Raw genomic sequence first — 13,170 nt, forward strand, 5'->3', positions numbered from 1 at the left:
AACGTCACCCATTCCTTCTCTCCAGAGATGCTTCCTGTCCCGCTGAGTTACTCCAGCATTTTGTGTCTATCTTGTTTACAAAGACTTTGGCAAGGAATACTACAAGGTCACACATGGATTGCACAGGATCCAAGAGGAGTTAAATTGGATACAAAATGGATGGGATTGACCTTTTTGATTTTGATTAAAAACAGTTGGTGGCTTTTCTAAGGCAGTATCAAATTAGAAATAGTCAATGGTGGACGTAAAACTAGAGGGCATAAGTTTAAGGCAAGAGGAAAGTGTATGTGGGGGATGCAAGGAATAACCTTTTTCCACACACAATAGTTGGTATCATGATTGAGCTATCAGAGAAGGTGGTGGAGGCAGGAACAACATTTAAGAGGTTCTGGACAGGTGCTCCGGCAGAGAAAGATATGGAATTAATGCACACAAGGGAGTTAGTATAAATAGGCATTTTCAACTTGGATGTGCTGGGCTAAAGGGCCTCTGTGACAATTACTTTGACTGGAATAACTGTCTAAGTCTAACATGACACTGTTGCCTTGTTGCTTTATGTAGATGGGATGCTTTAGCAGCCTGTGCATATTAGGCTTAGAATTTACAAGCTTGATTTCAACGGCATGCTTTTGAGTCATAGAGTGATAGTGTAGCAACAGGCCCTTCGGCCCTACTTGCCCACACTGGCCAACAATGTCCCAGCTATACTAGTCCCACTTGTCTGCGCTTGGTCCATATCCCTCCAAACCTGTCCTATCCTTGTACCTGTGTTTCTTAAATGATGGGATAGTCCCAGCCTCAACTACCTGCTCTGGCAGCTTGTTCCATACACTCACCACCCTTTGTGTAAAAAAGTTACCCCTCCGATTCCTATTAAATCTTTTCTCCTTCACCTTGAACCTATGTACTCTGGTCCTTGATTTCCCTACTCTGGGCAAAAGACTCTGCATCTACCCAATCTACACCAATGAGCCAAAACATTATGACCACTGACAGGTGAAGTGAATAACATTGATTATCTTGTTACAATGGCACCTGTCAAGGGGTGGGATATATTAGGCAGCAAGTGAACAGTCAGTTTTTGAAGTTGATATGTTGGATGCAGGAGAAATGGGCAGGAGTAAAGACCTGAGCGACTTTGACAAGGGCCAAATTGTTATGGCCAGACGACTGGGTCAGAGTATCTCTGAAACGGCAAGGCTTGTGGGGTGCTGCTAAATGATCTGCTGCTACTGTTTTGGTGCCAGATACCACAGGACACCTTCAGGGGTCTTGTAGAGTCCATGCCTCAGCAGGTCGGCACTGTTTTGGCAGCACACGGAGGACCAACAGCATAATAGGCAGGTGGTCATAATGTTTTGGCTCATCAGTGTATTCCTCTCTTGATTTTGTACACCTCTATAAGATCACCCCTCATCTTCCTGTGCTCCATGGAATAGAGACCCAGCCTACTCAACCTCTCCCTATAGCTCACACCCTCTAGTTCTGGCAACATCCTCGTAAATCTTTTGTGAACCCTTTCAAGCTTGACAATATCTTTTCTATAACATGGTGCCCAGAACTGAACACAATGTTCTAAATGCGGTCTCACCAATGCCTTATACAACTGCAACATAACCTCCCAACTTCTATACTCAATACACTGATTGATGAAGGCCAAAGTGCCAAAAGTATTTTTGACCTGCGACTCGACCTTCAGGGAACCATGCACTTGTACTCCTAGATCCATCTTCTCTACAACACTACCCAGAGGCCTAACATTCATTGTGTAGGTCCTGCCCTTGTTTGAAGTCCCAAAATGCAACACCTCACATTTCTCTGTATTAAATTCCATCAACCATTCCTCCGTCTACCTGGCCAATCGATGCAGATCCTGCTGCAATCTTTCACAACCATCTTCACTATCTGCGAAACCACTAACTTTAGTATCATCAGCAAACTTGCTAATATTGCCCTGTTTGTTCTCATCCAAATCATTCATGTAGATGACAAACAGTAATGGGCCCAGCACCAAACCCTGAGGCACACCACTAGTTACAGGCCTCCAGTCCGAGAAGTAACCTTCCACCATCACCCTCTGCTTCCTTTTATGGAGCCAATTTGCTATCCATTCAGCTATCTCTCCTTGGATCCTATGTGTTCTCACCTTCCAGAGTAGCCTACCATTTGGAACCTTGTCGAATGCCTTACTGAAATCCATGTACACAACATCTACAGCTCTGCCCTCATCGACCTTTATGGTAACATCTTCAAATAAATCAATCAGATTTGTGAGACACGACCTCCCACATACAAAACCATGTTAACTATCCCTAATCAGCTCTGGCCTTTCAAATGCCTGTATAACCTATCCTACAGATGTTAAGCTCACCGGCCCATAGTTCCCAGCATTTTCCCTGCAGCCCTTCTTGAAAAGAGGCACATTTGCCGTTTTTCGGCACCTCTCCTGTATTTAAGGACGACTCGTAAATTTCAACCAGGGCTCCCGCAATTTCCTCTCTAGTGTCCCGCAATGTCCTCGGATATACCTGATCAGACCCTGGGAATTTGTCTACCTTCATACATGACAGTACCTTCTGTGCTTCTTCAACGGTAACAATGACTGCTCTCAAGACATTTGCATTGACTGCCCCAAGTTCCTCCGTCCTACTGTCTTTCTCCTCGGTAAATACAGAGGAGAAATACTCATTGAGTACTTTGCCCATCTCCTGTGGCTCCCCACAGAGGTGACCGCTTTGATTCCTCTCTCTCTAGTTACTCTTTTTCCACTTATGTATTTATAAAACCTTTTGGGATTATCCTTAATGCTACCCACCAGAGCCATTTCCTGGCCCCTTTTTGCCCATCTGATCTCCTTTTTCAGTTTACTGCTTAGTTCCCAAAACTCCTCCAGTTGCACTTGATCCCAGCTGCCTATACCTGTCCCGCGCATCCTTCTTGTTTTTGACCAATGCCTCAATTTCCCTCATCAGCCAATCTTCCTTACGTTTGCCTGCTTTGCTCTTCACACTAACGGAGACATACATATCCTGAGCTTTTGAAGGCACATTTCTAAATACAGCCCACTTGGCCGATGTTCCTTTCCTCTCAAATAACCTGCTCCAGTCAACTTGAGAGAGACCTTCTCTCATATCCTCAAAGTTGGCCTTACCCCAGATGAGCAGTTTAACATGTGGACCCTTTCTGTCCCTATCCATAACTATCTTAAACCTAATCGAACTGTGGTCACTAGTCCAAAAGGCTCCTCCACAAACACTTCATTAACTTGCCCTTCCCAATTTCCCAATACTAGATCCAGTGTTGCCCTCTCACATGTGGGAGCCTCTACATACTAATTAAGAACACTCTCCTGAACACTTTTGAGGAATTGCACCCCATTTAAACCCTTCAAACTATGATTTTCCAAGTCTATAGTTAAAAATCCCCTACAGCACCAACCTTATTTGACCTGCAGCTGCCTGCAATCTGCTGGCACATTTGTTCCTGTAATTCCCATTGACTATTCGGGGGTCTGTAGTACACCCCCAACAAGGTGATCATCCCTTTCTTGTTTCTCATGTAGCCTCACTAGACGAACCGTCCGTAATTTCACCTCTGATCACAGCTGTGACATTCTCCTTAACCAACAATGCAACGCCCCCTCCTCTTTTTCCCTCACCCCTGCCTCTCCTGAAGCTCCTGTACCCCGGAACATTGAGTTGCCAGCCCTGCCCCTCCCTTAACCAGGTTTCAGTCATGGCTACAACGTCCCAGACACTCGTACCTATCCATGCCCTAAGCTCATCTGCCTTGCCCGTCAGGCCCCTTGCATTGAAATACATGCAGTTTAAACCAACCCTCCTTCCTCGTTCTCTGCCTTTAACCTGCCTGTTCTGTCCACTAACCTTTCCCACACGACCCTCCATACAAACTTCCAGCCTCTCACGTGCCTGTCCTGTATAAGATCCCACCCCCCTGCCAATCTAGTTTTGAACTGAGAGTTGGTTGAACTATCACATTTACCCTCAAGAAAATTAGATTTTCGTTCAGACTGAGTACTTGTCTTTCGGTCCACCTTGAATTTCACTTGCTTTGTCACAAATTGCAACAGTCTTTACAACCAAGATAACCTGCATATCCATTGTGCAAAATAGTTTTTAATGCAGGAATTCTTAATTCCCCAGCACATGTGCAGAAAATAATGACAGTATCTTTCTGAGTTAAATGAACACCCACAGCAGTCGATGCAAACCCAACAGAAAAACAGTTGAAATGCAGCCAAGAAACAAACACACATATAATGACTATGTATCAAAGCTCCAATAACGTAAAGTTGGTTTAAACACAAAGAAGTGCCTGTTTGTTGCATAATACCAACCTTTCTAACTTTTTTAATACTATTTATCTCAAATGATTAGATCAAGGAGTGAGAGTCAGAGAGAGAGAGAGAGAGAGAGAGAGAGAGAGAGAGAGAGAGAGAGAGAGAGAGAGAGAGAGAGAGAGCAGAGAGAGCACAAATTGCAAATGCTGGTTTACACCAAAGATAGACACAAAATGCTGGAGTAACTCAGCGAGACAAGCAGCATCTTTGGAGAGAAGGAATAGGCGACGTCTTGGGTAAAGAAAGTCAGTCTGAAGAAGGGTCTTGAACTGAAACGTCACCCATTTTTTCACTGGGTGTCCTGCTGAGTTACTCCAGCATTTTGTATCTATGATAGGATACGACCATCTATCAACAACCTTTTCCGTTCTGGCACAAAACTCATTACCCCATCCCATATTCTCATAGCGCTGACCCACACTCCATGGTGACTAAAAGATGGAGTGCAACAACTTGCCAAGATTACTTTACAGATACCTCTCCAACTAAAAAGACCAAGAGTCAAGACAATGGGAACACCAAACATTACAATTCTTTTCTAAATTATGCACTATCCTGGTGCGTATTGTTCCTTCATTGTTGCAAAGTTGACATCCTTAAATCTCTTATCCCTCACCACTGGGAAGACAACACAAGAACTGTAGTAATTAAAGAGCACAATCAAGGTCAAACAAATCGGCTTAAGCATTGCAACTTTTTTTTCCAGCCAAGTCTTTCAAGAATACCAATCTGTGAATCAAATGCATAATTAAAACACTGCAATATACTATAGGGTCTACAGTGCTATACACTACCTGCATTACATCACAATGGTGACAGCATTACATACACAGAGACATAGGTGCAGGAGTAGGCCATTCGGCCGTTCAAGCCAGCACCGCCAATCAATGTGATCATGGCTGATCATTCACAATCAGTACCCCGTTCCTGCCTTCTCTCCATATCCCTTGATTCTGCGAGCCCCAAGAGCTCTATCTAACTCTCTTTTGAATGCATCCAGTGAATCTGCCTCCACTGCCTTCTGAGGCAGAGAATTCCACAAATTCACAACCCTCTGGGTGAAAAAGTTTTTCTTCATCTCAGTTCTAAATGGCCTACCCCTTATTCTTATATTGTAGCCAGTGGTTCTCGACTCCCCTAACATCGGGAACACGTTTCCAGCATCTAGCGTGTCCAATCCCTTAATAATTTTGTATGTTTCTATAAGATCCCCTCTCATCCTTCTAAATTCCAGTGAATACAAGCCCTGTCACTCCATTCTTTCATCATATGCCTGTCCCGCCAACCCGGGAATTAACGTGGTGAACCTCTCAATAACTGCACTCCCTCAATAGCAAAAATGTCCTTCCTCAAATTAGGAGACCAAAACTGCACAATACTCCAGCTGTGGTCTCACCAGGGCCCTGTACAACTGCAGAAGGACCTCTTTGCTCCTTTTTTCAACTCCTCTCGCAATGAAGGCCAACATGCCATTAGCTTTCTTCACTGCCCGCTGTACCTGCATGCTTACTTTCAGTGACTGATGTACAAGGACACCCAGGTCTCATTATACTTCCCCTTTTCCTAACCTGACACCATTCAGATAATAATCTGCCTTCCTGTTCTTGCCACCAAAGTGGATAACCTCACATTTATCCATATTATACTGCATCTGCCATGCATCAGCCCACTCACACAACTTGTCCAAGTCGCTCTGCATCCTCACAGCATCCTCTTCACAGTTCACACTGCCACCCAGCTTTGCATCATCTGCAAATTTGCTAATGTTACTTTTAATTCCTTCATCTAAATCATTAATGTATATTGTAAATAGCTGCGGCCCCAGCACCTAGCCTTGCGGCACTAGTCACTGTCTGTCATTCTGAAAGGGACCCGTTAATCCCTTCTCTTTGTTGCCTGTTTGGCAAACAATTTTCTTTCCATGTCAATACCCTACCCCCAATACCATGTGCTCTAATTTTGCCCACTAATCGCCTGTGTGGGACCTTAAAAAGTTTTTCTGAAAGTCCAGGTACACTACATCCACTGGCTCTCCCTTGTCCAATTTACTTGTTACATCCTCAAAAAATTCCAGAAGATTAGTCAAGCATGATTTACCCTTCGTAAATCCAAGCTGACTCAGACCGATCCTGTTATTGCTATCCAAATGCGCTGCTATTACATTTTTTTTTTCCAATCTCTTACCTAGACAGAGATGCGATTTTTCTCCTTATCGTATCTCAGTCCCCACTGCGGCTAACATTGTGGAGTGGTGGGGGCTTTGCAGGAGACCTGCCCGGCGCAGACTTTAACATTGTGTAGCTGCGATCCTTTGCCGAGGATCGTTTGCGGTAAGCTCCAACTGCGGGGCCTGTGAACTTTAATACCGTGAAGCCCGCGGTCTCTGGTAAGAGGCCGACTCGGGAGCTCCATGCCGCAGAGTGTTTCAATCCATCCTGACGCCGGAGTTTCGATCATCCCGATGCAAGGCCCTCGGACAGTCGGCAGTGGCAACTGTGGATGGTTCAACCGACCCAACCATGGGTGAACAAAGAGGAAGCAGATTTAACTTTATTGCCTATCAATACCAGTGAGGAATGTGGAATCCGCTGTGGTGGATGTATATGTTAAATTTTATTTTATGTGGTTGTGTCTTGTTGCTTTTAACTTAGTATGGCTGTATGGTAACTCAAATGTCACTGTACCTTAACTGGTACATGTGACAATAAATTGAATCTTGAATCAAATAATCAATTTCAGCATCTTCCCCACCACCGATGTCAGCGTAACTGGTCTATAATTCCCTGCTTTCTCCCTCCCTCCTTTCTTAAAAAGTGGGATAACATTAGCTGCCCTCCAATCCACAGAAAGATCCAGAACCCATTGGAAAATGATCACCAATGTGTCCACGATCTCTCCAGCCACCTCCTTGAGTACTCTGGGATGCAGACCATCAGGCCATGGGGATTTATCAGCCTTCAGTCCCATCAGTCTACCCAAAACCATTTCCTGACTAATATGGATTTCCTTCAGTTCCTCCGTCATCCTAGGTCCTCTGTCCATTAAACAGACCATTCAGCATGCCATGTCCATACGGACACTGCAAGGGCCAGGTCAACTCTGCCTTCCTCTTCTCATAGACCCAAAATACTTCCCACTCGGGTACTAATCGTGTTGAACTGTACAACTGAATCAGCTCAACAATGACTACTCACCACAAACATATCATTGGTTTTGGTTATTTTGCCAATCGTCCTCATTCTATGTCCCCGGCTCTTGACAGCCTGTTTATTCTCTTCATGATTTTAAACACTTCTGTTAGATCTCTTGTCAACTTCCTATACACCAAGTAGATAAAACCTCTCCTTTTTAGATAAATGAAACCCCTTATCTCTGGAATTATTTAAATAAATCCCTTCTGCATCCTCCCCAAAACATTTACATCCTTGCTAAAGCGTTGTGTGCAGTACTGAACACAGCACTTTCTTTGTGGCCAAACCAGTGTTCTATAATTGTTCCAACCCCAGCCCCTCCCCACCCCCCATGTTTCATCTTACTTCCCCTCTTGGTTCCTTCCATGTACTACTAACACATTTCACCCACTGGATCCTTTCCCCATCTGGTTGCATCTGCCCTTTGTCTCTAACTTAATGGTTCCCATGATCATCTTCCTCATTTATCAGATTCCAGTATCCATGGCCTTCATGTTCTCACTTATCACCCTTCTGATGGTCTCCACCTTCACCCTCCCCTCATGCAACCTAGTTCCACCTGCCATTTACAAAGAAAATGCCTGTCTGCTTCAGTGTATCAACCATCTATCACTGTCCCCCAATCCCAGCCCTCCCTCTCCCAGGCTTCATCTGCCCATTGTCCATCACCCCTTCGTGGCCCACAAATGACCTGCAAGCCCGTCTCATCGCTTTTTCCTCTTTATATTGGCCATCATCCCTCTCCACTCAGTTCTGATTCAGTTGTCAACCCAAAACATTGACAATTCTTCTCAAGCACCCCCTTCCCCACTCTCAGATGCCGTTGGACTCGCTGAATTCCTCCAGCAGATTGTTTGTTGTTTTATAAATGTTGGCCATTGGTTTCCTCACTCTTGTTCTCCCATGCTCAGGGTCACATATGCTATTTTAAGCTACTTTCTCAACTAGCTTTGCTATGCAGACATGATAGAAACCAGAGTGGTTAACAGCACAGAGAGACATCACGCCTACATCAGTCACAGGCCTTCAGTTCCGAAAAGCAACCTCCCAGAGAGGGATGTCCTTCTAACTCAGCTGTGGACTCACTGATGGTACTCTCACGTCCGAATCAGCAAAATCCACATTCAAGTTTTATTTCAAAAAACAAACATTTAAACCACCATTTTCAGTGCAGTGCTGAAGGATGCTGCACTTCCGAACACACCAGCTTTCAGAAGAAATGTTAAACCAAGGCACATTAAAAAAAAAATTGGGTGTAAAAGTCCACAATTATTCAAAGAAGAACAGCAGGGTTTTTACCAATACACTCAGTTAACAGTCATCCCAACAGAAAAATTGCAAGTGAAATGCTATGATAGACCTTGCACTCATTCCTCCTGTCAATGATTCTAATGGTTTTTTTTTCCAGATATATTGTTACTTGTTCTATTTCCATTTAAGGGAAAGCCAGCTCTTCTTCGACTTATCCTTCTGTCCTATTCCCTGCCTAAACTTACCCAAATTCTGCTGCCCCTTTGGCTTTTTACATGGACACCAAGGAGAAACATCAACTCTGTCAACCAACACTGAATTTTGTACTTCCAGAATTGTGTTTTATCCCCACCAATTAGTGGGGAGAATTAATACATCCACTTGCCCCAAGACAAAACGCCTGATGTCCAATATAAAGTGCAATATTACCAAATCTAACAATAAATTACATATTGCACAACATAATTGCACTTAACCACTGAACTTGGGTGGTTAATATTTTTAATATCCCAAGTTAATATTTTTAATACCTTTAACGCTGCAGCACAATCCTGGGCTTCTGTTTTTATTGGTGCCAACCTTGCAACCACATAGGATTGTGTCATCTGAACACATCCAGTATGCCTCATTTTCCAGGCCAGATCAGTGTCGTTTGATCTGTTCACGAAATAGCAGAAATGCTACTTCAACACCAGTTATATTTAGACATTGATTTAGTATTTGTGGAGTGTAAATACTTCTAATGCAAGCATGTGACAGTATCAACAGCAGCTTTTTAATTTTGCTTTAACTTCCACTCTATCTCTGGTTTAAATATCCCCCTCGATTCTTCTGTCCTTGTACTCCTTTTAAACGTGACAGGTCTCGTTCATTTTACATTCAATGTCTACAGCCAATAATGAGAGCCGATGGTACAACTTTTCACTAACTTTCTACAATCTTTCAGGTGAGCATCAACTATATAATCGTAAAATGGTGATCAACCGCCACAAATGGGACGATGAAAGATGGGAGAATGTGTAATGATTTCTATCCCCAGAATTGCACGCAAGCTTTGTCAAATTGCTGATAAATAACTCAATAAAATTGCCACCTCGCGCAGCATTGCATTATTTCCAACAGTGGACGACTACTGTCAAATAATGTGAGATCGGCAAATATAATGTAATGACCTAGAAGAAAGGTGTTTAACCCAACTTTTAACCAGCTCACAAATTCAAATAATCTAAAAAGCTGAAGTTGTGTTGGTTTCAGTGGATGAAAGAGGTCCATCTGAAGCTGACCAACCAACGGAGCCCAACTGATAATAAAACAGATGTGTCATGCAAGTCTGCGAAACCACAATCCTATTTTGAATGTGGGTTAAATGTTGGCATTACCAACACCACCAATATCCAGAAAGATGTGCAAAAACCTGTACTAAAGTCTGTACTTGGCAGGATGAAATGTTTGAACCCAATAAATGACTTCAGTTTCTCTTTGCACAGTTGCTGGCTGACCTGCTAAGATTTCCAAGGATTTGTTTTATTTCAGATTTATAGCATCTGCCGTTTCTTATGATTTTCTAGCTAGTACTTTTATTCACATACTCAATCCAGCTACCAATTGCAATCCATGGTTCATTAGCTCTTTCCATAGAAACTCCCACAATATTAAAACAGAAAGATTTGTTCCAAAAAGGATGCTTGACAATCTATTCATTTGAATAATTTTAGGAGGATTTATTTACAGCATATCCAAACAAATGTTCACTCTTTCAGACATTAAAAATCAAGGGCTCTCTTACCCAATTACCATTTCTTCATTTCTCTCTCTGATGTTTGGCAGCAATAATCAGCCCTTGCCCATCCAAACTCATCTACAAGCTGTACTAACTCATCTGAATTGTTGGTAAAGTATTCTTTGAATCTAACTAATTATCCACATTCGAAAAACATTACTTTAATCAAAGATTGCTTCATCTAGATAACTGAATTTGTTTGTCATTAACTTTAAAGATAACCTTTATAAATAGAAGATATCCAGATTTAGTCACAAAGTAAAGAATGAATTTAATTTTAAAAATAGACGTTCAAGAATTATGTTCAATTAATCAGTCAAGTGATAGAATTGGAAACCAGGTCTCCCACTGTATATGTACCCTATAAACTCAACAGCAATCGTGGACGTTTATTCTATCAGGTGTTAATATGTAGATTAACATACAACTTGCATTTATAGAGCACTGTGAAACAAATTTGCAAATAACCGTCTCTCCCATACTCCAAGATGCAAGTTTAAAGGATGTTGCTAGCAACATGGCCTAGGGTTGGATATTTTTGAAAGTGGAACAGAAAGGCAACAAAAGACTGATGGCAGGGAGGAAGAGGGACTATTTGGGTAAGGCCAAGAGGGGTTGCCTACTCGCAGGCAGCTGGATCTCAGACCAGGATGGTGGCAGGAGTGGAGGACAGAATAAAGGAACTCAAAACGACCAGAAATAAGAAACTGCAGATGTTGGAGTCTTGAGTTGGAGGATTAAACTCTGGAATGTTGATCTGGAGGCTTAAACTCCACAAACTGAGTCTGAAGAGAGGGTCTCGGCCAGAAATGTCACCAATCCATGTTTTCCAGAGATGTTTCCTGACCTGCTGAGTTACTCCAAGTGTCCTTTAGTAAACTCCACAAAGTGCTGGAGGAACTCAAAGGGTTGGCAGCAACTGTGGAGGGAATGTCCACTTGTTGATTCAGGTCAGGGGCCTTCTATCAAGACTCTTGGGTAGGGAGGCAGCTATAACAACAGGGTCAAGTTTCCAAGTTGGAATGACAGAAGGGTGGGGTTGCCCAGTTAAACTGATCTCAAAGACGTGTACATGATCCATATATCCCTCTGTGCCCTGCACTTCGGACCCAAAACGTCACCCACCCATTATTTTTCTCCAGAAATACTACCTGACCCACTGATTTACTCCAACAATTTGTGTCTATCTTCCATTTAACTTTCCCCCTCTCACCTTCTAGTTATGGCTTTTAGTGTTGGGCATTTCCACCATGGGATAAAAAGACTCTTGATTTTCTACCTATCTACGCTTATTATAAAGAGGGGGAGACCAGGGTCAGGACTCCTGTAGGATCAACATCAAGTCAGTGGACGAGGGTTCTGGGACCCTGGTACCGGGTGAGGGCTCTCTCTGGGGCCCGGGTACCAGGCGATGGCTCTCTCTGGGGCCCGGGTACCAGGCGGTGGCTCTCTCTGTGGCCCTGGTACCAGGCGAGGGCTCCCTCTGGGGCCCGGGTACCAGGCGATGGCTCTGCCTCTGGGGCCCGGGTACCAGGCGAGGGCTCTGCCTCTGGGACCCGGGTACCAGGCGAGGGCTCTGCCTCTGGGGCCCGGGTACCAGGCGAGGGCTCCCTCTGGGGCCCGGGTACCAGGCGAGGGCTCTCTCTGGGGCCCGGGTACCAGGCGATGGCTCTGCCTCTGGGGCCCGGGTACCAGGCGAGAGCTCTGGGGCCCTGGTACCAGGCGAGGGCTCTGCCTCTGGGACCCGGGTACCAGGCGAGGGCTCTGCCTCTGGGGCCCGGGTCCCAGGCGAGCGCCGAGGCCTGAGGCCCGAGGCCGCCTTCAGCTCCATCCCTCCCTCCCTCCCTCCCTCCCTCCCCACTCCCACCCCCGTGGCCGTGCCCACCTACCGACGGTGGATTTGCAGGCCTCGCTGAAGGTGTCGTCCGTGAAGCGCTCCATCAGGCTGGTCTTGCCCACGCCGCGGCTGCCGATGATGATCACCTGCAGCTTGTAGTCGGCCGGCCGCGGCGGCTGCCTCCGGCGCCGAGAGTTGGCCGGGCTCGCCGAGGCCCCGCCGCTCCCCAGGCTGTTGGCCGACACCGACCTGGAGTTGGAGCTCAGCCCCCCACCCCCGCTCCTCCGTGGCACGGCCGCCCGCTCCATCGGCCCCACTCAGCCGCCCCCAGCCCTCCTCCCTTCCGCCAACAGCAAACTCCGCTCCGCCGCGTTGGATGACCGTCCCCACTCCTCCAGTATCCCACAGTGCCCCGCGCGGCCCGTCTGACGTCACCCCACTGCTCATTAATATTAATTATCGCAGACACGCCCACTCTATTTGGTCATGATCATAGGGTCCTCCAGCATTATAACAGGCTCTCCATAGCTCTCCATATCACCATCCATATCACCATCCATAATCACCATCCATAATCACCATCCATATCACCATCCATATCACCATCCATATCACCATCCATATCACCATCCATATCACATCCATATCACCATCCATATCACCATCCATATCACCATCCATATCACATCCATATCACCATCCATATCACATCCGTATCACATCTGTATCACCATCCATATCACCATCCATA

At 45.0% G+C, this 13,170-nt stretch overlaps 1 protein-coding gene across 1 annotated transcript in view; it reads right to left on the reverse strand.

Moving 5' to 3' along the window:
• rab12 (RAB12, member RAS oncogene family) overlaps positions 1–12,791 on the reverse strand; it is a 28,496-nt gene extending 15,705 nt beyond the window's left edge. Inside the window, exon 1 of the mRNA XM_078397493.1 lies at positions 12,472–12,791. Within this exon, the coding sequence (XP_078253619.1) occupies positions 12,472–12,727 (256 nt within the window). The 5' untranslated portion in view covers positions 12,728–12,791. The remainder of the gene's footprint in view (positions 1–12,471) is intronic.
• Between the last annotated feature and the right edge of the window lie 379 nt (positions 12,792–13,170).

This window comes from Rhinoraja longicauda, chromosome 4, assembly GCF_053455715.1.
Source record: "Rhinoraja longicauda isolate Sanriku21f chromosome 4, sRhiLon1.1, whole genome shotgun sequence".
Taxonomy (NCBI): Eukaryota; Metazoa; Chordata; class Chondrichthyes; order Rajiformes; family Arhynchobatidae; genus Rhinoraja; species Rhinoraja longicauda.